The sequence below is a fragment of the Bombina bombina genome, chromosome 2 (genome assembly GCF_027579735.1).
Source record: "Bombina bombina isolate aBomBom1 chromosome 2, aBomBom1.pri, whole genome shotgun sequence".
NCBI lineage: Eukaryota > Metazoa > Chordata > Amphibia > Anura > Bombinatoridae > Bombina > Bombina bombina.
In genome coordinates, this window is record NC_069500.1 from 244,240,310 (window position 1) to 244,266,310 (window position 26,001).

The window sequence follows — 26,001 nt, forward strand, 5'->3', positions numbered from 1 at the left end:
TTCTGACTACTCTGTGTACTGACAAACTATTCAAATACTGTTATTTCTGTGAAACCTTCAATCTGCATGTTTACCTGTTTCCAAACTCTGCAAATACAATTATTCAGTGTAAACCTTCAAACTGCTTGATATCCTGTTGCCAATCTCAACAAGTACTGATTAATCTGTGTTAACCTTCAAACTACCAGATTACCTGTTGCTATCTCTGCAAGTTCTGACAACACAGTGTCAACCTTCAAACTACCTGATTACATGTTGTTAATTCTGCAAGTTCTGACTACACAGTGTTAACCCTCAAACTGCCTGATTACCTGTTGCATACTCTGCAAAGACTGTCTACACAGTGTTAACCCTCAAACTTCCTGATTACCTGTTGCATTCTCTGCAAAGACTGTCTACACAGTGTTAACCCTCGGACTGCCTGATAACAAATTACCTACTCCTGCATTATTAACTGTTTCCTGTTATACACAGGCAGAAGAACGGTAAAAGTGGACTATCCCTGCTCTCCTGATTCTGTGGAAGACATTTCCTGAAACCAGTTCCTTTTTCAAAAGTCTATCTGGCTGACATCTTGAATTACTTTGGCACAGGCTAACCCTGCTCCATATCGTGAGTACATTGTTTTTTGGAGGTTGTTGTGGGGTCACGTCCTGGATTAAACTCAGAGTGCAAGGGTGTTGTTTAAGTTCGCCCTAGCATTTGGGTCTTCTTCTGGACATTTCCTAACCTGACAATAACATAAAAAAAATTCTTTCACTCATGGTTAGTGTTTAGCTGAAGCCATTTGTTATCAATCAACTGTGTTTACTCTTTAAATCAGAATGATAACATAAACTACCAAATGACCCTAAACAAAAGTTTACATACCCTGGTGATTTTGGCCTGATAACATGCACACAAGTTGACACAAAGGGGTTTGAATGGCTATTAAAAAGGTAACCATCCTCACCTGTGATCTGTTTGCTTGTAATGTGTGTGTGTGTGTGTGTAAAAGGTAAATTAGTTTCTGGACTCCTGACAGACCCTTGCATCTTTCATCCAGTGTTGCACTGATGTTTCTTGATTCCGAGTCATGGGGAAAGCAAAAGAATCTGTGGGAAAAATGTAGTTGAACTGTATAAAACATAAAAAGGGATATAAAAAAAGATATCCAAGGAATTGAGAATGCAAATCAGCAGTGTTCAAACTCTAATCAAGAAGTGGAAAATGAGGGGTTCTGTTTGATAACATACTGCATTCATCTTGCCATCAATTCTGACCAAATTTCCAGTGCCTTTGTAGCTCACACATCCCCAAAACATCAGCGATCCACCTCTGTGTTTCACAGTAGGAATGGTGTACCTTTCATCAAAGGCCTTTTTGACCCCTCTCCAAATGTAGCGATTATGGTTGTGGCCAAAAAGCTAAATTTTGGTCTCATCACTCCAAATGACTTTGTGCCAGAAGGTTTGAGGCTTGTCTCTGTACTGTTTGGCGTATTGTAAGCGGGATACTTTGTGGCATTTGCGTAGTAATGGCTTTCTTCTGGTGACTTGACCATGCAGCCCATCTTTCTTCAAGAGCCTCCTTATTGTGCATCTTGAAACAACCAAACTACATGTTTTCAGAGAGTCATGTATTTCACCTGAAGTTATTTGTGGGTTTGTCTACCTGACCGTGGTTTGGTTTCAACAGAACCCCTCATTTTCCACTTCTTGATTAGAGTTTGAACACTGCTGATTTGCATTCTCAATTCCTTGGATATCTTTTTATATCCCTTTCCTGTTTTATACCGTTCAACTACCTTTTCCCGTAGATCCTTTGACAATTCTTTTGCTTTCCCCACGACTCAGAAAACAGAAATGTCAGTGCAGTGGATGAAAGATGCAAGGGTCTGTCAGGAGTCCAGAAACTCATTGACCTTTTATATACACACACACTAATTACAAGAAAACAGATCACAGGTGAGGATGGTTACCTCTGCCGGCACTGGGGAGCTACAGTTCATTGAGGGAACCATGAATGTCAACATGTACTGTGACATACTGAAGCAGGGCATGATCCCCTCCCTTCGGAGACTGGGCCGCAGGGCAGTATTCCAACATGATAACGACCCCAAACACACCTCCAAGACGACCACTGCCTTGCTAAAGCAGCTGAGGGTAAAGGTGATGGACTAGCCAAGCATGTCTCCAGACCTAAACCCTATTAAGCATCTGAGGGGCATCCTTAAACGGAAGGTGGAGGAGCACAAGGTCTCTAACATCCACCAGATCTGTGATGTCGTCAATGGAGGAGTGGAAGAGGACTCCAGTGGCAACCTGTGAAGCTGGTGAACTCCATGCCCTTGAGGGTTAAGGCAGTACTGGAAAATAATGGTGGCCACACAAAATATTGTCACTTTGGGCCTAATTTGGACATTTCCACTTAGGGGTGTACTCACTTTTGTTGCCAAAGGTTTAGACTTTAATTGCTGTGTGTTGAGTTATTTTGAGGGTGTAGTAAATTTACAGTTATACAGGCTGTAAACTCGCTACTTTACAATGTAGCAAAGTGTCATTTCTTCAGTGTTGTCACATGAAAAGATATAATAAAATATTTACAAAAATGTGAGGTGTACTCACTTTTGTGAGATACTGTATATGTGTGCTGCATGTGAAGTTAATAATAATAATAACAACAGTGATAGCTGTATTTGATGATGTGTCCCCTTTATTCTGCATATCTGGTCACCCTAGTATTAAGGCACTGTAACCTATAACTAACAGGGGCGAAACTACAGGGGGTGCAGGTTGCAATTGCGACTGGGCCCCCAAGGGTGGGGGCCCAGCTTAAATTTTTTTTTTTTTCAATAAAAAACGTTGACCTGCACTGATATCATGTGAGTGTGACATGATGCTTCACTAGTGTCTCTGACTACAGGGGTTAGTGTTTCTGTTTTACCCATTGGTGTTTATGTGTGTGTATGTGACTGTGTGTTTGTGTGTGTGTATGTTTGTGGAACCAGCAAATTACAGACCTTGTTACTACAGCATGGGGGGTAAACGGTGTCAGTCTATACAGTACCATTATATACAGTACGGGGGGGCTGGACCATGTCACAAACTACTGTGGTCACTTTATAAAGTACTAGGGCGGGTAGGGTCAGGCCAGCCATCTCACCGACAGATTACAGACTGTGTCACTGACTCACTATATACAGTACTGGTGGGTTAAAAAGTGTCACTATATACAGTACTGGTGGGTTAATCAGTGTCACTATGTACAGTAATAGGGGGTCAGACCATCTCACAGACTGTGGACACAGGGTACCTCCTTTTGCAGACATGTAATCTGATTCACATTTTTTTCTGTGTTAAAGGTAAAAATAAAAAAATGTATCAAATTCACTCTTGTTGAGGGGGGGGGGCTTCTTAGATTCTTGCACCTGGGCCCTGTGGTTTCTAGTTACGCCACTGATAACTAATGTCATTGTCATTTACACATGATGTGTGTGGTCTTCAGTTTCTCTGCAGAATATAAATTTATTATGTGGGGGTCTTAATAAAGGCACAAATGGGGCAGTAAAAATAAATAGTAATTTGTGTCTAGTGTAACTTGTGACAACCTGCGATTGAGAAATACAGCAAAAGGGAAGAATTCGCTTCTACATTGTTCTGCACAAAAAGGAAATTCGTATATTTATTCAGACAGATTTCACCACCATTCTGCTAAATATGCTGACGCATGAACATGAAAAGTGAAATGCTGTGTATTAAGGCTTAACAAAATGTGCAAAATCTGGACTGCAGCAATAGACTTCTAATCCAAAACAAAACATATGCCAATAACAAGACCAATAAATGCTATTGCACGGCTGCCTCTGGTTAGAAAGCATATTTTTTTCCCAGTACCCAGCACCATGTCCATTTAATAGTGTCATAATAATACTACTAGACAACCGAGAGATGGTAAAACTTGAGTTTAGCATTCGAACATTTTAAAGCTGCATCATTGTGTGTTAAAAAGCTGCATCATGTGACTCACCATAAAGCCTGTGCAGCCCATGAAATGGGTGATGCTCACCAGTGACAGAAGCAGGGAGGCGGTCCTCGACTTGTTTAGATTTTATACTCAGGCTGCATGGTGCTGTCTGGCCCAGGGGAGGAGTGAGCAAGGCATAGGGGGTGGATGTTGCTTGTCAGTGCCTGTGGAAGGGGAAACCTCACGACTTGACAGAGAGGAAGTGCAGCAGAGAATAGCCATCCTCCTCCCCGTGGTTTGTACTCAGGACTGCAGCTTGTGTACCATGGGTGACTAGGATTTTAGCACATCGCCCTTGGTTTCTTGTTTTTAGGAGAATTCTTATTGGTGCAGCGCAAATACTCTGGGTCGGACTCGGAGAGTAAAAGACCACCGTGGGCATGGAGACTACAAACGGTAAGGGGTGATCTGCTGCTCAGGGACTGTAAATGCTAAAGTATTGGCCTTAGGAGTGGGTTTCTTATTATGGGTGAAGTGAATCATAGCAATGTTGTAAACAAAGTCAGTGAGATCTCAATTTAGGTCATAAAGTTTATGTTTGCCCTCAAAATAATGTTTGTATCCTGTACGTTGTTTAATGTTTAGCAGCCTGGTTGCTTAGAATGTAAGGCAGACAGCTTAACTCTTTAGTTACCATGACGTTTTGTAGTCTTGTCGTCAAAAGGTTAAATATTTGAGAGGAAAAGTGAAATGGGGAACTAAATGTAGAACTTGAACCATTTGCTGCTTAGCGCTCCGTTGAATTGTTTGACTGTTACTTTGTTATCATGAGCTGACACCACCGGCTACTATCTGCTGTCTATATGGGGGGAGCAGCTGAAGGTCACAAAAAGCACAGGGCATGTGCTGATAACCATAATAAATAACCATGGTGCTACTTACACATTGGCTGAATCTCTAATAATATGGCGTGAATGTAGCAGCACAGATCTGCTAAAACACCTGGAGACCCCACCTTCTAATTCACGCCTGTGAAACTAGACATAAACCTGCTCCTCGTACCATTAACTGCATAACCTAAATTCCTCTTTAAGTGCATTATTTTACCACCAGCCCATGGCTTGACAAATAAAATGCTGTGTATAATTGACCTTGTTTACGCTACTATACAAAGTGATGTGATTAAAAAGACATCACAGACATTATTTTCATCTCTCTTTGCTCACTCAATTCGAAATTAAACAACTGTGAAATATATAATAAAGAACAGCTTTTCATTACAGTTACAGGTAACTCTGGCTAATATAGATTGGCATAACTGCTTTTGAAGTATTGAAAATGTGCATGTATATTGGAAAATGCATATCAGGTGTTTTTTTTTTAAAGTGGGGGGGGGGCATTATTTTAGGTTATGTGTACATAATTTTCAAGTTGTTTCTTTTAAATGCATTTGTTTTCTTTAGAGAAACTTTTTTTGGATAACAGCCTAATAGATACTGTATATAATCCAAGGTTGTTTGCCCCCACACAAGTACAAATATATTTAATAAAAATAAATAATTGCTTATCCTGAACAGAAAATAGCAAGTGAGCTGAACTGGAGCAGTAGTCGCCAATCACATTTTGTGTTCTGCTCAGGAGCTGCAAATGCGTGCAGCTGTCAAGTGGGATTTTACCTAAGTGTTTAACTAATTTGTGGGGTTAAATTCATTGTATGCTAGGTTCAGTAATGCAAAACTTGTATGCTCAATTTTATTTAGAGCATGTCATTTCTGTGTTGTAGAATGACCCTATAAAAACAAACTTGCTGAGGAACTGCAATGCATAGCTTCATTGGAACAGCAATGCATAGCGTCTGCTGAAAATGACACAGCTCACAAGCCAATCAGGAGAGGCATACATACATACATACATAGTTATAGTTGTGTCCTGCTTGGGCAAGGTACAGTAGTGCACATGTGGACTACACACAGGGTTAAACACATAGTTATATACAAGCACTTGTTCAATAATAATAATAATAATAATAATGCTGTTATGAATTAGAGCATTTAGCATTACAAAAGATTGACTCTTTAATACTTGGATTAGGGTGACCAGGTCTGAGAGAAAAATAAATAAACATCAACAAGGATGAATTAGTAGACAGTTTTTTTTTTTTAATTGTAGGATTTCAAACAGTTTATTTTTAATGATTAATGAAAATAATAGCTGCCATTATTATCATTATTATTAAAGGGATACTAAACCCACATTTTTACTCCTATTATCAATTTTTTCTTCGTTCTCTTGACATCTTTATTTGAAAAAGCAAGAATGTAATCATAGGAGCCAGACAATTTTTGGTTCAGTACCCTGGACAGCACTTGTTTATTGGTTGTTGCATTTAGCCACCAATCAGCAAGCACAATCCAGGTTGTGAACCAAAAATGGGCCGGCTTCTAAACTTACATTCTTGCAAATGAAGATAGCAAGAGAATGAATAAAATGTGATAATAAGAGTAAATTATAAAGTTGCTTAAAATTGCATACTCTATAGGAATCATGAAAGAAACAATTTTGGTTCAGAGTCTCTTTAACAGCTTCACATCCAAATTCGCTGAAAACATTTAAATACAAAATATACCAGGAATACTCAACTCTATTTCCTACCAGTCATAAATTTTGTTGTTTTTGTATCTATTTATGGTCCCTTTTTTTTTTTTTTTTTTTTTTTTTCTTTTATTAAGATTCATAATAAGGCATACAAAGCTGAAATGTCAGCGCAAAGTAAACAAAGAAATAGTTACAAAACAGTCAAACCATAAACAGATTTAGACACGGAAATAGAAAGTACATGACATTAGTATACACAGAATGTGAAAATTATGCCCAGTCAACTAAACACCCTCTAAATCAGTGATTTTTAACCTTTTTTTTTTTTGCCGTGGCACACTTTTTTACATTAAAAAAAATCCTGTAGCACACCACCATCCCAAAATTTTAAAAAAATCACACATTGTAGCCTAATACAGCATGTATATATATATATATACACACATACAAACACACACACATACTGTATGTATTGTGCTGTTATGCCATGCCTCCTACAAACTACCCCTGCACTGGGAGTAAAAAACAAGCAAAGTTTAAAAAATATGTCACACTGTTGTCAGTCTGCCGTGGCACACCTGAGGATCTCCCACGGCACACTAGTGTGCCACGGCACACTGGTTGAAAAACACTGCTCTAAATGATCAATAAGGCCTCTCTTGGACCTCTGAGTCTTAGGACAAGCTATTTAGCTAAAGAGGGCTATTAAAAACTTTTAGAGACCACTCTTGGATCCCAATTAGTGAATCTTATTTTTTCTTTTTACAAGGGATGGAATAAACAATTTTCACTATGGTTGAACAAATATTTAAAAACTAAGTAATATAGAAAATAAAATGGGGATGAATTTTAATCTTTCAGAGAAAGCTATAATATCGGAGCCTGATAACCTGACAAGTTGTTATAGGTGCTATATTATAGTAGTTCAGTAAGATGCAAAACTATATAATACAAGATATGAGATGAAATCTCCACAGACAGTTGTGCTAATTGATCTATCCAGATATATGACTGCTAGATTTCTAGAGTAATGTAGTTAAGTTCTAGGAAGTTAGAATCATAGGGAGCTCACTGTAACATATAATCATATCCATAACTAGCTGCCTAGCTCTCTTAATAACAGTGAGTATTTAATGATGATACTCTACACAAAAGTATAGGTAGAACAAACACAATCAGTTATAATTTGCATCTTCAACCCCCATAACAATTATACATGGAGCTATAAATCTCATGGTCTATCCTCAGTCACCCTATATCATTGGGGTTGAAGCTATACTACCAAACTTGTAGGGTACTATTATAACAAATAACTATATACCCCTCTTATACAATCAGACTAGGAGCTCTATTCACATGTGCTAGGTAAAACCTCTGGAAAATAAAATATGTGGGTGCTAGAATTATTATTACATATCAGCTAATTATTAATTTACAGAACTCCAGCTTATCTAACCCCACATGATATAAGCACTTAATAATGTGTGATTTCCTGTAGCTAGTAATTTTGATGGACTCTCTGTATAAGGCTAGGGGCATGCTACCCCGGCCGCGGATAGCATACCAACAGAACATAATATGTAAATACCCCAGCCTGCATTAGGAAAATAAAGAAACACATAGTGAAAGGATATACACTACTACTAATATAAATATCATATAAAGTACAGTTCAAATCTGATATTCTAGAGATAGCATTCTATGGGGTTAGGTCTTTAATGTCACTGTAGCTCTTGCAAGGTAGCGTTGTGAGGCAAGACTATAGGTTGCTGCATCTACAAGCATAAATTATGCTCTGAGTGTGAAGTAATAGCCGTTAGAAAAACAAAGCGAGTATTTAATAGAAGGCCTATACTGTGTTTCACTTATTGGTCATCTTATGGAACCAGCTCCAATCAAACCTAAACAATAAACATTGTGGAGGCTACAGAATATGAATACATCATTAGTGGAGGGGGGAGGGGGAAAATGATACCAACCAAACTGAACCAGTGAGCAAAAATGATATGTATACTTATAGGAGCCTATCTCTGAATCATATAAGACACATGCAAAGTATATACATCATACCCAGAGGGAAAAACAACTAAAATACAGGACAGTTTGCAGCCATTAGTACACATTCAGACTAGAAGTCCTCATAAATATGGCAGTCTTATGTCTAAGCCTTTACCGCTCAAATTAGATCTGGATAATACCCCCCCTCCTTGTTATATGCAGGCTCAGTATAACAAACCAGGACTTCGTGGCTACTGCAGTGGTTAATAAGGTGTCCTTATGTACATTATAGCAAGAAGGACCTGATTCTTATGTCTCTTTTTCAGCCCACTCCGTGCCGTTCAGTGACATTAAATATAATATTGTACCCCAAGAGAGTAAGTTGCCAGCTCCTTAGCCCCAATGTTTTCACGGAATGAACATAAGGGTAGCAAGACAACTCTTTCCAGAAATAAAAGTCGAGGGACTGAGCTGGAGCTACCTGTGAGCGTCTCACCCTAATCCTCAGTTTGTGTCGCAGGGATGTAAGAGGCCATGTGTGATGAATTATCGGCATAAGGCTGTATCTGTAAGGTAGAGTCCTCAGCTGCTGCTTGGATAATGATATGGTAGCTATCAAGGACTTTTGCAGCTGAATCATCCAGTACCCTATCTAGTCGGCTCTCTGTGACCAACGGAAGAGGTCTTACCCCTCCGTCCACTCCAAGAATGCCATCCACTGTGCTCCGCGCAACTGCATTACACTCCATTTCAGTCTCCTCGAGAAAGATGTGCGGGCTGCCTCCGGGAAGAGTTGAGTCCTCTGTACGCTGATCAGAGTCATCAGCTGTGGCGGCCCGATCAACTTCGCTCAGGAGGCGGGTCACAGGCAGCTGGAGGCACCGCTGATGACTGTGTCCTCCTGGCAGCCGAGCCGCACTCAACCCTCAAAGCGCTCCATTCCTCTTTGAAAACCCTAGTGAGTTGTTCAAAGTGAGCTGTAAGTAGTGCTTCCACTTCCTGTAGTTTCAGCTTAACGGCTGGCTCCATTTTAGGTAGTCCGGTGCGTGGCTGTTGCTGGGGTTTTTCTCTTTTCTCCTTCTCTCCACCTGCCTTCACTGCTCTGTCCGTAAAAGAGGCTGTAGAACAGACTCCGATTTCTATCCCCACAGTTCCAATCGCTGCAGTTTCCAGAACTGCTTTACCCGGAGAACCGGGGGGGGGGGGGTGTCAAAGAGAATGTAATGTGGCCGCCGCCTTCCCTCTGACGGTCCAGACTTGGGCTTCAATTTAGGCTAATCTGGCAAAAGTAGTATCAGTCTGTAGATCAATGTGTTATAAGTCCATAACTGTAGACAAACAAAACAGATGGGTCACATAGCCTTTGATAATCGGCGGATTATGCTGATGTTGTGCAGAGCTCCAAGTATTGCAGCCTTTCATGGCTGCCGCCCGGACACGCCCCCTTATAGTCCTTTTTTATTTTTAAAGATATTTTTTTCTATCTCTCACCCACCCTAACACATTTGGCAGTATAATTTTCACAACAGATATCACTTAACAATTAATAAGCATTAGGCGTGTGCATTTGTGCCTTTGGCACTACATGAATGCCAAAGATCGCGACTGCAAGCCGGATTTTTTTGTTTGAAAGTGGCACTTCTTCACGGTAGGTCATCTTCTATGCCTCTGGAATCTGGTCTGTTGGTTTGTACTATATTTGTTTACTGTTTTTTTTTTTTTTTCATGTGACAAATATAAAAAATATATTTTAACAGCTTTGAAGTCTAGTCTGGACACATTGGTTACATTGTCTAATGCATTATCGCCAGGGGGAATACCTAAGGAACCACTGGGGTACAGAGGCAGAACCCCCCTTATCTGCGGGTGGTACAGCCTTTCAGATGCTTATTGAAACTAGGCAAAGCAAATTCCTGCACTGTGCTTTAGCATATCAGTGATGTGTATACTGTTATTGCCAACACTTTACTAAACATTGCTTTCTCTCTGAGCAGGCAAACGGTGTGCTCGGACTGGGCATATGTACATATGTTGCATATGCACCAATGCAGAGTAAAAATTGAAAACAAATTCCTTGTTGAACTGTACATCTGTGTAAAAACCTGAAATTCACTCATGTATATTCCAGTTGTGAAGAACATGTTTCTTTTAAGTTATATAAACTATTATGATTTATCTAGAACAGCGATATCCAACTTCCTAACTCATGGCAGTTGTAGATCAATATTTTAGAAGCTTTAAGGCAGTGATTTTCAACCTTTTTTTGCCATGGCACACTTTTTTACATTTAAAAAATCCTGCGGCATACCACCATCCCAAAATTTTAGTATATATATACTGTGCTGTCATGCCATGCCTCCTACAAACTATACATGACATATTGACATTCATTCACAAACAATCATAATGATTGTCTGTGAATGAATGTCAATGTCATGGTTGTAAATGATATACACAAAGAAGGCAGCAGCATAAATAATTACCAAGTTTATTATGGCACACAATTTTGTGCCATAATTAACTTGGTAATTATTTATGCTGCTGCCTTCTTTGTGTATATCTGTTAAGGGGTTTGCAGGAACCCTGGCAGCGAGCAGTTGGTGCTTAAGTGTGCTGGACTTTTGATTGATTATGGTTGTAAATGATGCCTGATGAGCCTGTCACATATCTCCCAATATTTCAAAATTTGAGGGACACCACCTCACTGTTGTCAGTCTGCCGCGGCACACCTGAGGATCTCTCACGGCACACTGGTTGAAAAACACTGCTTTAAGGGATGCATTTATCTCTATTAAACAATGTATTCACTTAAAATGTCCACGTTCACAGGACCGGATTGGATTTAAGGTAAGATCTCAGGGTACCCTCTGTCCGCTGTTTTCCCCTCTAGTGTATTCTTTTGTGTTGTGGTGACCTTGCAGCACACATTTTTTAGCTCCTGGTTTTTATCATATGTCGCAAAATCTAGTGCAGAGGGCTAAATATAGGTCATTCCTGATTTAGAATATAGCAGTATTTTAATTGTTATGGACATTTTAGAAAATTAGTGTTCTGACACTTAATACTGTTTTACTTTTTTTTTTTTAATTTTTTTTTATTTAGAATTTTTATTGAGGATCTACATATTACAATTATCAAGCATACATAAAGATGAACAATTAGCAATTGTACAGGTGTTGTGACAAAGACATATATGCATATCATTTTAAAGTGTCCTCTTTTTCATCCCTCTTGAATATAAAGTGGGTCACTCTTGGACCCTTAACAGTGATATTAAAAAAAAAAAACAATAGGGATTATTAAACATAAACACAAACATAAACAACTCTAGCTAGTTCAGCTAGAAGCCCGAGCCAAACTCACCAATATCTATCATAGGGGAGCATTATATATTAAAGATAGGGGTTAAGAGAGCTGCTCCTGGTACAGAAAAGAAAAAGAATATATACATACAGACGTATTTTTGTCTATAAAACCTCAAAACATAAGCTACAATAAACAATCAGTGAAAGCACGATAACACTTGTAAGGGGTATGATTGTGGTATATAAAAGCAATATCTAAGCCTGGGCAAGATTTTCAGTGAAATGTAAGCAACCAGAAAATAAATAGTATCCTCCTTTTTATTTTGTTCTGTAACTCCTCTGCGACCTCGGCCACCGGCCGCGAAGGGGTGACTAGTAAAGCTATATGTTCAGGGAGGGTGATGGAGGTCTGTCAGAAAGAGCGTTTGGTTAGCCATTCTTTTGAATATAACTCTTTAGGGGCCACCCACTAACCCCAGTCTAGTATTAAGATGTGGAAATGGTAACAGCGTGTATGCCATAAGACCTAGTACTGAGCCTTTACTAAAGAAGTGCAGCAATAAAACTGCGTGTTACAGGCGGTATATTGTTTGATAAATGTAGACCTGTGCTTTATAACTGTAACTCGAAGCTAAACATTACAAGAAGCATTCTAAACACTAATAAACTAAATGATAGTATACATTCACTATGCTAAGATATAAGCAATGTAATTATAAGTGAACAGTTAATTATTACACAATTCTTGAGGTTATAACTGGAAAGCTGACATCGGTAAGTTCAACAACTAATTATATATTCTGAATCGTGGTCAGCCATGGCAGCTAACTTCAGTATAACTAACCATCTCACAGTCGTTACCAGCGTCTTGGGATACAAGTAAAGGCAACATCCCGCTTAGGTATTTTCTCCAGCCACCGGAATCTATATGCAAGAACAGGAGAGTCTTAGTGGCTGCATAATGTTCGTTTTGCGGAGGTTTGCCATGGCGTATCGGGAGTAGCGGTGAATTCGCATCAGGATCAGTTAGTGGCCCTCTGATGGTAACTTTAAATGTTGAGTCGCTGTGCAAGCAATCGAGAGCCACGGGCCGGTAATCTGGCAGGTCCCGTGAAGTCTGCTGATCCATACCTGCTGACAGAAGGTATGACTGGAAGCCTGTCGTGTCTTTCCGGGGGCCCCCCTCCAGACCTCCGTCAGACACTGTTTGTAGCAGTTGCCTTTTCCTCCATAGGACTCCTTCCAGCTTGTCTGGGGTACTGTACTTTGTAAGATGATCCTTCTGCGGGTGATCTCCATCTGGGGCTTTGTTAAGGTGGCTACACAGCAGCTCTGATGGCGTTGCACTTTGTATATATTTAGGTCCTATAGCAAGGACGTTCTCCGCTTGTAGAAATTCGTTATTGAGATAGGTAGTGGCGGGAAGGCTGTTTTCTGGAGGTTGATCTGAACACATTACCACTGTATTTTTTTCACTAAATACTCTCGACAGATGGTCAAATGGTGCTGAATCTATGAGATGTTGAAAGAGCTCCTCTAATTTTTGCCATATCGGACCAAGAAGGTTCTGTTCTCCTGCACAGGCAGTGGTGGCCATTTTGGTTTCAGTTAGATAGACGCACTTCTGATCCTCAATCTTCAACCTCTTTTTTCACTTTAAAATCTCTTCAATCTTAGCGATTTTGCTTAGTAGTGTCTTACAATTGTGCTGGTGAGGATGGCTAAGGCACAATACCTCGGTGAATCCGAGGGGGGAAGCGTCGCCCAGTAGTGGCCGCTGCTCTAGGCCCTTGTGTTCTGAATCCTGGCTCCAATATCATGTATACAGCGTAGATTGTATGAAAAAGAGTTCCACTATGTAGTGATGCTCTAATAGTTACGTGTATATTAATTTTGCTGTCAAATAAACTCTGTAAATCAGCGGATTAACAGGGAATCCACCGGAGCTCTGGAGAGTGCGACCTTTCAGATCGCTGTTCATACACGCCCCCCCTACTGTTTTACTTTTAATAATGATTTTGGCTATTGTAAAACTTGTTCTGAGTTCATTCAGATGCATGGTATATACAGGTAGTCCTCGGTTTACGCTGGTTTGATTTGTGCCGGTGCCAGGTAGTCTTATGACATCAATCAAAGTCTTCATTTTTTTTTTACTTTCATCAGAAGAGCTCAGAAATTAAAATGATTGAATAGGGACAAAATTGTGTTGCATCTAAAAAAGTAAAACTATTTTGTCATCCTTAATAAAAGTGGGTTTTTGTGTCCATATTTAATTAAAAAAAATGTGGGAAAATGTCATTTTTTTATATGCGGTAACATTTTATCATCCTTGAAGCTAAAAGGCAATATAAAGTAGGTTTTTGTTTCCATGTTTAATTTAATAAAAAAGTAAAAAAACCTGTAAAATTTAATTTTTATTTGCAGCTACTGAAAAAGTTCACTTGGTCATAAGAAGAATTTCCACTGCATTATTTGACGTCAGCATAAAAACATAAGACATAAGCAGCACAGAAAAAAGTTTCTTTCTTTTTATCACAAATGGTTTAATTTTTGTTTTCTATTTAAATGTGTTGCAGAGCACTTTCTGGTCCGCCACAAACTATTCTGTGTACACAGCAGACAGCAGCAGTATCAGTTTATGTAGAGCTGCAGTGCATGAAAAGAAAACCACTGACATCAAAAGAAAGTGAAAAATGTAGGTTATTCACAGAATGGAAGATGGTGAGTTCTAATGTGTGTACAAATATGAAACTGCCTCCCATCAACTGCGACTACCATAGTTAAAAATGCAGAACAAATAAGAGTCAGTACAACATGCTACAGCAGAAGTAAGGAAAAAATGGAGAAGTTATTGTCACTATGGGTTGATTAAATTTAATAAAAAAAATAATAAACAGTCCAATGACTCAAGCTGTTATTACTGCCAAGGCAAAGTAAATTCTTGAAGATCTTAAGCAAAAAGAAGGTGGAGACGAGAAGTTTTTTAAAAGAAAGGCATGGCTCTAATTTGTATGTTCTATCTGAATCATGGAAAAAAAAAAATAGGTTTCATGTCCCAAACATTTACCTGAATTTCTGCACGACTTCACAAGAGAAGAGCCATTGAGATGTAAGTAGGCTGGCACAAGAAGCTGGTTTGAGTGAGGTTACAGCTAATAATGTCACAGAGCTATTGGGGTAGCCATACACAGCATCTTTCAAATGAAGACGTGGAAGAATTGGCTGAAGAAACAAGTCAGCAGAATAAGGATAAAGATTAGGTGGAAGAGGTTCCTCCATGAAAACAAATGATCTGCAGCGTATCCTTTTAGCCATGGAAACCCTCACTGATGAGCTCTGTGAAATCGACCACGACTGGCAGCGAAGTGCTAAAGTGAAAAGGAGCATAATGTTATTCCTTGGCCCTTGCTCTGAGATTCTCCAAGGAAGAAAAAAGGCAATCTCGGCAGTCGGCACTGCATGTTTCCATTAATAAAAGGAAAGATCTTCATCAGAGTTGTAAAATCTCTGCATTATGCCACTGTCAACAAAGGTCATTGTAGTGGCTTTACAGATTTTTTTTTTTTTTTTTTTTTGTAGAAAAATACATTTTGTTTAATGTATTGTATTAAACACATTTTCATTTGATAGATTAAAGTCCGTGTTATTTTAAGTTGTTTACAATGCTGTTTAGCATTAATTTTGAAGCTTTAAATAAAATATTATGTTACTTATGCCAATTTTGAGAGGGACCTGGCACCTAACCCCTTCATTTTTAATTAATTTACATTATATACTGTTTCAATTTATATAGTCACCCCCTCCCCCCCATAATCATTCCTTTAGGAACGCAACCCTGTCGTAAATTAAGGGCTACCTGTATAGGACATTTTCTTTACCTCATGGCTGCAACAGTGTCTTATTTCAGTTATGCATACAACACACAATAAAAAGTTTGGGGATGAGAGATGGTAAACACTGTGCCGTTCCTTTGCCCGCATCTCATCCTTTATTTAGCTGTGCAATGACTAATCTGGCTTCATCCAATCGTTCCGTGCCCCACATGGCATTCAGCTCGTTGGGCACACAACTATTGGATTAAGCCGGATTTGTCATTGCACAGCTAAATGAAGAATGAGATGCGGGCACAGGAAAGGTGCAATGTTTACCATTTCTAAATGGTAAATATATAACAAAGGAAGCATTTTAACAAAATCTAATCAATGAAACTGCCCTGTTTTGAAGACCAATTGTATATACTGTGCATTACAATAAGAAAGTTTACAATCTCTTTAAGGGAAGAGATATAGTAAGGGCAGGCTTCCCCAGTCTCTCTCAACTGCACATGTCCAAACAGTTTGTGGTATACCTGAATATTAGTTTGTCATTAGTTAGCAATGATGAAGATGCAGTTTTCATTGCAAAATTATTCTCCGATATGAAGGTTCAAAATCATGTAGTTTTAGAATTTGTGTTTAGTAGTCCTTTAAACGCTTGATGTAAAAGTGAAATCAGCCGATTGTTGATGCGATCACGTGATTTTAAGGCCGGGATTGGATCATGGGGGATTGCATACGCAAAGGGGGAGGCTGCAGGATGCCCATATAAGGTAGGACGTTCCATTCCATCCTAAAAATGTTAAAGCCAAGCGCTGTTAGGACAACATGGACCGAAGGGGTTGAATCTTCTTGAAAGCCATAAGGCTAGCAACAACGTCACGAAAGGGATGGCGTTATGCTTGCTAAATACAAGAAGATCGGATGAGCGATGAAAGCATCACTGCTAAAAAAAAAAAAAAAAGTGTACTTCCAAGTGGGACTGCAGTGGTGGAAGTAAGGAATCCTAACATTTGAATGGCTTTAACCATTTCAGGTCTTAATACATTTTAATTCAAAGGTACACATATACATGTTTATGTCCTCTAATTACATATATTGTTAAGAAACACTAACTTTACTAAAGTGACAGTGTACTCAGGCATGCAGCTGGTAAGAGTTTGTGTTCAAAGCAACTGCAGGAACCCCATTTCAAATGTGCTGGGATCTCTCTCCCAACCCCACTGAGAAATTATTTCTGCTGCTGTCCTTGTTTACGTAGTTTAAATTCAAATAACAACTTGAATGTATTTGTAATCTGTTTAATACTCTTACACTTGTAAAAGGAAATAAATCACAGTAAATGCCCCTTTAACATATTTTCACTTGCAAGTTTGGGCTAGAACATTGTTGCTAGGTTGCAGTCATGTGTATCCTAGAAAAACTTGCAGGTAAATTTACAGATGATTATCTCATCAAACACATTTTGTTCTTCAGTAGAGTTTGTTTTTCAGCAAGTAATGATCTACAGAATAGTGTTCACTGTATTTTTTGTGTCTTGGGAGTTCTAACATTGTGTAGTACCTAACAACAAAGGTTTACAAGTAATAGTCCTAAAAATAAATGGCTTTAAATGTTTCTGAGTCTCTCTAATGTATTAATCTTATATTGTAATTAAAACTTTATATAATAACAATAGTCCCCCTAGGACATGTTTATTGGGTTTCACAGACCACTCAAATGCACAGGTGATATTGAAAGAACAATTTTATGCAACTTTGTAATTTACTTCTATTATCAAATGTGCTTCATTCTTTTGTTATCCTTTGCTGAAGGAACAGCTAGCACTACTGGCAGCTAGATGAACACATCTAGCAAACCACAAGACAATTGTGTGCAGGCACCAATCAGCAGCTAGCTCCCACTAGTGTAGGATATGTGCATATTCTTTTACAACCAGGGATACCAAGAGAACAAAGCACATTTGAAAATGTAAGTACAAATAAGTGTCTTAGTCACATGTTCTATCAGAATCATGCAAGTTTAAAGGGACAGTCAAGTCCAAAAAAACCTTTTATTTTTCAAATAGGGCATGCAATTTTAAACAACTTTCCAATTTACTTTTATCAACAATTTTGCTCTGTTCTCTTGGTATTCTTAGTTGAAAGCTAGACCTAGGAAGGCTCATATGATAATTTTTAAGCCCTTGAAGACCGCCTCTAATCACATGCTTTGTATTTGCTTTTCACAGCAGGGGAGAGCTAGTTCAGGTAAACCCTATAGATAACATTGTGAGCATGCCTGTGGATTGTGGCTGACACTGCACTAATTGGCTAAAATGCAAGTCAATAGATAATAACTAAAAGTCATGTGATTAGGGGCCGTCAGAAGATGCTTAGATACCAGATAGTCACAGCAGTAAAAAGTGTATTAATATAACAGTGTTGGTTATGCAAAACTGGGGAATAGGTAATAAAGGCATTATCTATCTTTTTAAACAACAAAAATTCTGGTGTTGACTGTCCCTTTAATTTTGACTTTCCTATCCCTTTAAGTGAGACACTTCCTTACACAAGACACAACTAAGATTTTAATCCACTCTCTTATCCTTTCCCGTCTCGATTACTGCAACTCTGTCCTCTCTGGTCTCCCCACCTGCCGCCTAGCTCTTTTACAATCCATAATGAATGCCTCTTCCAGGCTCATCTTCCTTACACGTCGCTCTTCATCTGCTGCACCTCTCTGCCAATCCCTTCTCTGGCTTCCTTTTACCTCCAGGATGAAACACAAAATTCACACTCTGACATACAAAGCCCTCAACTGCACTGATCCGCCCTATATCTCAGACCTTGTCTCCAGATACTCTCCCTCCCGTCCCCTTCACTCTGCTCATGACTTCCTACTCTCCTCCTCTCTTGTTACCTCATCACACTCCCGTTTACAGGACTTCTCTAGACTGGCTACCATCTTGTGGAACTCTCTGCCCGCAAGACTCTCCCCTAGTTTTGAAAGCTTCAAGCGCTCCCTAAAGACTCTACTATTCAGGGATGCATACAACCTACGCTAACCTTTCTTTATACCAGTTCCTCTCCTCCATTGCTATCCCCTGAACCCCTTTAGCATGTAAGCCTAAGAGTCCAGCTGTTTGTAGATCACCTTCTTAAGAGCTGACTACAACAGTGCAACTCTTGGCAGGGCCCTCTACCCATTTGATCCCTATAATTGTTTTGTTGTACTCCACATTTTGTTTATAGCGCTGCAGAATCTGTTGGTGCTCTACAAATAATCAATAATAATAATTGTAAGAAAATGTACGATACAACAAGGGCAAACATTGTAATACAATCAATTTTACATGCTATGAAAGGTTTGTATTAACCCTGCCGCGTCACACTGCCAGAGATTTTGGTAATTGCATCATAGTATAGTCCAGTATTTTTTAGTAATGTGATGGGGGTCATAAGCCCACCTGTCTGAGCTTGTTTAACAATAGTTTTAATTTTATAAACAGACAAATATTGGTATTGTTAGAATAGAGAAAAGAAAATGAGAGCAGGAAAAGGAAGTGGAGAGGAGAGTTAAAAAAAGGGGGGGGGGGGGAGATGTACTGTTAAGCTCCTGGTTGAGGACCTGGAACCTAAACACAAGTGATCTGCGATGTTAGATTATCGGATTAGAGACCCTTACCTTCCCATGTCAACTGAGTGAGTTCATGTGTCACAATTTTGCCTATTTTCCAGAAGTGATGATGCTCAAGTCGGAGAAGATCCTCCACTCCAATAGGGTGGTTGTCTGTTGTGCTTTCCAGTATTTAGTTATAAGCTCCTTAGCTGCACTAAACATCATAAGCAGCATTTGATATCTAGCGTCTCCGCCCACTTTAGGAAGTTCATAATATAGTAGATGGCTTGGGTTAGGTGTAATGGTGATCTCTAGGACTCTGCCCATATCCCTTAAAACATCATCCCAGAAGGATCGGATGTGGGGACAGGACCATCACACATGTAGTGTGCACTCTTCCCCAAAGCCCCTCCAGCACTCCCCGTTCGTGTTTGGGTAGATTTTTTTTAATCCTCTGATGGGTAAGATACCAACGAATTAAATTTGTAGTGCATTTCCTGAATTCTGTCTGATACCGAGGCTTTCTTATTCTCAAACATTTTATACCAATCGTCAGTCTCTATGACTAGCTCAAGTTCGTTATGCCAGGCATGTATATGTACCAGAATATCCTTTTGTAGGCCAGAATCTCCTTTTGTAAGAAGTATTCTATAGTTGTGAGATTAGATTCTTTGGGGGTTGTTGTGACACACATAGGCTTTCTAAATATGGTTTTTTGTATGTTTTAGTTCTATGTGTTGAATAGAAATCTGTAATCTGTGCCTTACAGAACCATGATGAGAATGTTTGTTTGATTGTCCCAGTCCGCGAGTTCGGCCTGGGGTTTGATTTTTTTCCTTGGTGTAGAGTGTGTGTTATTGTATTGTCTGCTAAGGAGTATGTATACGTGTGGCTCTACGCACCATGTCTCAATCCGATGTCTGGGTTTTCCTTTATGGGGGTCAGAGGTGATCAGTAAATGGAAATAAAGGTCTCCATTCAGACTGTCCTGTCCCACATTGAAAAAAATTCCTGCAAGAGTGGATAGTGCTCCAATTAGATCAGGGGGACGAGATGTCACCCATGCCAGAAAACCAACATTGCCCCTGCGGAGGATCTCACAGTCTAACACTTACGGCTAGATTTAGAGTTTTGTCGGTAACGACCCGCGTAGCTAACACTGGCTTTTTTCTGGCCGCACCTTTAAAATAACTCTGGTATTGAGAGTCCACAGAATGGCTGCGTTAGGCTCCAAAAAAGGAGCGTAGAGCATATTTAACGCAACTTCAACTCTTGATGCCAGAGTTGCTTACGGACGCGGCCAGCCTCAAAAACGTGCTCGTGCACGATTCCCCCTTAGAAAACAATGGGGCTGTTTGAGCTGAAAAAAAAACTAACGCCTGCAAAAAAGCCGCGTTCAGCTCCTAACGCAGCCCCATTGTTTGCTATTGGGAAACACTTCCTACGTCTGCACCTAACACCCTAACATGTACCCCGAGTCTAAACACCCCTAACCTTACACTTATTAACCCTAATCTGCCGCCCCCCCTATCGCTGACCCCTGCATATTATTATTAACCCCTAATCTGCCGCTCCGTAAACCGCCGCTACTTACATTATCCCTATGTACCCCTAATCTGCTGCCCCTAACACCGCCGACCCCTATATTATATTTATTAACCCCTAATCTGCCCCCCACAACGTCGCCTCCACCTGCCTACATTTATTAACCCCTAATCTGCCGAGCGGACCGCACCGCTATTGTAATAAAGTTATTAACCCCCTAATCCGCCTCACTAACCCTATTATAAATAGTATTAACCCCTAATCTGCCCTCCCTAACATTGCAGACACCTAACTTCAAACATTAACCCCTAATCTGCCGACTGGAGCTCACCGCTATTCTAATAAATGTATTAACCCCTAAAGCTAAGTCTAACCCTAACACTAACACCCCCCTAAGTTAAATATAATTTAAATCTAACGAAATTAATTAACTCTTATTAAATAAATTATTCCTATTTAAAGATAAATACTTACCTGTAAAATAAATCCTAATATAGCTACATTATAAATTATAATTATATTATAGCTATTTTAGGATTTATATTTATTTTACAGGTAACTTTGTATTTGTTTTAACCAGGTACAATAGCTATTAAATAGTTAAGAACTATTTAATAGTTACCTAGTTAAAATAATTACAAAATTACCTGTAAAATAAATCCTAACCTAACACTACACTATCAATAAATTAATTAAATAAAATACCTACAATTACCTACAATTAAACCTAACACTACACTATCAATACATTAATTAAATACAATATTTACAAATAAATACAATGAAATAAACTAACTAAAGTACAAAAAATATTAAAATATTTACAAACATCAGAAAAATATTACAACAATTTTAAACTAATTACACCTACTCTAAGCCCCCTAATAAAATAACAAAGCCCCCCAAAATAAAAAATGCCCTACCCTATTCTAAATTACAAAAGTTCAAAGCTCTTTTACCTTACCAGCCCTGAACAGGGCCCTTTGCGGGGCATGCCCCAAGAAATTCAGCTCTTTTTCCTGTAAAAAAACACATACAATACCCCCCCCCCAACATTACAACCCACCACCCACATACCCCTAATCTAACCCAAACCCCCCTTAAATAAACCTAACGCTAAGCCCCTGAAGATCTTCCTACCTTATCTTCACCATACCAGGTTCACCGATCGATCCAGAAGAGCTCCTCCGATGTCCTGATCCAAGCCCAAGCAGGGGGCTGAAGATGTCCATGATCCGGCTGAAGTCATCATTTAAGCGGGAGCTGAAGAGGTCCATGATCCGGCTTAAGTCTTCTATCAACGGCATCTTCAATCTTCTGTCTTCCGGATCCATCTTGCAGACCTCCGACGCGGAACATCCTGCTGGCCCGACGGACTACCGACGAATGAAGGCTCCTTTAAGGGACGTCATCCAAGATGGCGTCCCTCGAATTCCGATTGGCTGATAGGATTCTATCAGCCAATCGGAATTAAGGTAGGAAAATTCTGATTGGCTGATGGAATCAGCCAATCAGAATCAAGTTCAATCCGATTATCCGATCAGCCAATCAGATTGAGCTCGCATTCTATTGGCTGATCGGAGCAGCCAATAGAATGCGAGCTCAATCTGATTGGCTGATCGGATCGGCCAATCGGATTGAACTTGATTCTGATTGGCTGATTCCATCAGCCAATCAGAATTTTCCTACCTTAATTCCGATTGGCTGATAGAATCCTATCAGCCAATCGGAATTCGAGGGACGCCATCTTGGATGGAGTTTTCTACAGTAATGCCTTGGAGTTTTCTACAGTAATGCCTTTGATATTTGGGTTGGCACGGATTCTGCATGTTAACGTTTCGATGGTTAGGGCAAACAAAAGCCCTGTCTTGTCCCATTATTATTGAGGAATGTGTCAGGAAGTGTGCCATTAACTCAAACCTTAGCATTAGGCATGGAGTATAATGAGAATGTACTGTTAATGAATTTGGGTCCAAAGCCGAATTTAATCAATGTATGGCGCATAAATGACCAGTTCACCCGGTCAAACTCCTTTTCTGTGTCCGTTGATACTAGAGCTAGGGAGATGACATTATTTTTTGCATTTGTGATTAGTTGCAGGACTTTAAGAGTATTGTCTTGGGCTTCCCTAGCAAGGGTAAACCCTACTTGGTCTGTTGATATTCTTTGCAGATTTTTTTTTAAGGCATACTTCAGTATGATATTTGTAATATATATGTATGTGGGATAACTGGCTATATACATGGCATCTAAAGGGGTTTACTGGCTATTTACATGACATCTGTGGTAGTGGCAGTTTTATGGGGGTTCTATGCACCTCCAAATGCACATGTAGCACGCTGTTGAGCTGCAAAGGGTTCTGCATTGTGTGCTGTCTGCACCACCTCTGTTAGCCCCAAATATTAAGTTTTAGAGCCACCTCTGATCTGTGGGATCCCTGGCTATATACATTACATATGTAGGATCACTGGTTATGTACATGACATCTGTAGGAGCACTGCCTATGTACATGACATCTGTAGGAGCACTGGGTATGTACATGGCATCTGTAGGAGCACTGGGTATGTACATTACATCTGTAGGTAGGAGCCACACGACATATTTAGGAGCCCTGGCTATGTATATGACATTGTAGGATCACTGGCCATATACATGACATCTGTGGGATTCTTGGCTATATAAATGACGTCTGTTGAAACCCTGGCTATATACACTCCAGGCAAGCTTGTGATTTAGTTCAGTGGGTGTAAGTGTTAAAGAACACTCTCTATAGTCTGTATTAGACCTTAGAAAAATGCCCAAACTGTTTCTAAACTATTTCTGCTGCCACCACTTTAGGATTATTTTATGGCAAATCCTAAGGAAAAACCCAAACTAACATCAGATTAATATCCCAAAACACAATTTGGCAAAAATCTAACTAAAAAACACAATACTATTATTACTAGTCTCTTTGGTAATGTGCTTCAAATATTAGACAAAGGCAAAAAACTTATAAAGGAACATTCATTTTGAACAAAAAGGAGTCACAGTGCATATATATAAAAATGGAGAGTTAACAATTACACAAAGCAACAGTTTTATTAAAACATAAAGAAGTAAACTTGTTTACATCTGACTTAATGCCCCAGATATATATATATATATATATATATATATATATATATATATATATATATGTGTATATATATATATGTATATGTGTGTGTATATATATATATATATATATATGTGTATATACACACACAATAAAGGATACCAAGAGAATGAAGTAAAATTGATAATAGAAGTAAATTGTTTAAAATTATATCCTGAATCGTGAAAGAAAAATTGTGTTTCATGTTCCTTTAAATAAAAAACAAACATTCATTGTACTCTAAGATTGTAACTATGTTTTTTTTATTCCCTTTGGAGGGGTTAAAAAGCTGTTAGAACATTTTATGATTATACTATTGCTTCTTTTGTCACTTTTATGTCTCTTTAAAGTTGCTCCTTGGCTGATGGATACAACACCCATAAACTAGTTGACTTGTTCAGCAGAGGAGCAACCAGTTTTGAAAAAAAAAATCAAATCTGAAATATTCTCATTGCATAGAATAGAGAAAATATTTGTGATATTGTAATGGTTGAGTGCAAATTACTTGAGATAGTTGCTGAACTATTTTCTTATTTGCAATGCAGAACAAGGATTGAAAATATTCTTATCTGACTTCATGCTGGGGTTTGTGGGTTATTTCATTTTGTAATAGGAAGGAGTTGGCTGTCATTGTCATGTTTTTTACTTTTTATGTGTAAATGCACCCTGAAGCTTATATTAGTTTCACTGAGTTTTAGTAACAAATAAACCTTATTAATAATTAATATTTACTGTAACAATAAAAAAATAATTTTTAAAATATAAATCTGGTTTAGATATTTACAAAAAATAACTAAATGTCAAGCCCCGCCCAAGAATAGAATGTTGTTTGTTGACATTTTAACAAGCAAAAAAAAAAAGCATCATCATACAATAATCTCTGTAACGTAATTTGCCAGTTAGCTCTGATTTGCTTTTATGGTAGTGCTGCTCACTGTAAATTTATATCAGACTTGCAAATATGTAAAATCATAGACAAACTTATATTTGCTACTCCGATGCCCCTGACATATCTAGCAGGTATAAGTCTCTCCATAGATGTCTATATACAGGGCAACAGTGGGAAGTCACATAAGCAATTATTTATAAAATAATACAAAATACATGTACAATGGTGTGATTTATTTTTAATTAAAAAATACCTTGGACATTTATTTACTTTTCAATAACTAAATTACTATTATGAAATCATAGAGCGAGAACTGGTCATTCTCAGCTGTTGCTTCTGTCGGCTGCATATCTGTTACCATTTTGCAGGGTTGTTTTTGTCTGGTGCAGAAGGTTTTTTTTTTAGTCTATATGAGATACCACATTGGAATGTTTCTCGGTTGCAGGGGCGGAGAGCAAGTAGAGAAATGCTACTAATCTAAACACAAATCTGAGCTGTACTTGCATATAAACAGCTTTCAAATAAACAATGAATTGCTGGATAAATGCCATTGTGTTGGTTGGTACATGGGCCAGTAATTGCAAAAAAATGCTATAGTTATATACCATTATTATTATTATTATTATACAGAGTAAAGCGCAGATATACAAAGGTTTTCCACTATTGTTTACATTTTAGATCTCTGTTTATATAATTATAATAGAAAACCAAATTATTTAAAAAAAATAAAATAAAAAAAATCTGAATTCAGCACATGGAGTATTCATCCCATGTTGTGGCCCTTAGGTCATGAGTTGGACAAGTTTGATATAGATTACATGGTAGCAATATACCGGTGAGGTAGCTCAGTTGGTAAAATGCCTGACTACAAAACCCTGTTCAAAGATCCAAAGGTAACCGATTCATATCCCGGCACAGGGCCGACTCAGCCCTTCATCCTTCTGAGGTCGATAAAATGAGTATCATTAAATTGCGTAATAACAACTATTACTATTCAGCTGCCGATTTGGTTAATTCCGAGAGCGAGCGCTAAAAATGCGCTTTGAGTCCCACTGGGAGAAAAGGCGCTATATAAATACTAGTTTATTATTGTATTATAATACGAAGTATTACATGGACATTAAAGGGAAAGTCTACACCACAATTGTTATTGTTTAAAAAGATAGATAACGC

General features: G+C 38.7%; 2 protein-coding genes across 3 annotated transcripts in view; one reads left to right on the top strand and one right to left on the bottom strand.

Annotated features, from left to right (window-relative positions):
- Positions 1–4,064, bottom strand: part of ERAP1 (endoplasmic reticulum aminopeptidase 1) — a 216,039-nt gene extending 211,975 nt beyond the window's left edge. The window contains exon 1 of one of the 2 annotated variants that reach the window (XM_053701510.1): positions 4,009–4,064. The gene's annotated coding sequence lies outside the window, so the exon portion shown is untranslated. The remainder of the gene's footprint in view (positions 1–4,008) is intronic. The other variant, XM_053701509.1, reaches the window with a different exon arrangement.
- Positions 4,065–4,156: 92 nt separating this feature from the next.
- LNPEP (leucyl and cystinyl aminopeptidase) overlaps positions 4,157–26,001 on the top strand; it is a 538,618-nt gene continuing 516,773 nt past the window's right edge. Inside the window, exon 1 of the mRNA XM_053701508.1 lies at positions 4,157–4,401. Within this exon, the coding sequence (XP_053557483.1) occupies positions 4,386–4,401 (16 nt within the window). The 5' untranslated portion in view covers positions 4,157–4,385. The remainder of the gene's footprint in view (positions 4,402–26,001) is intronic.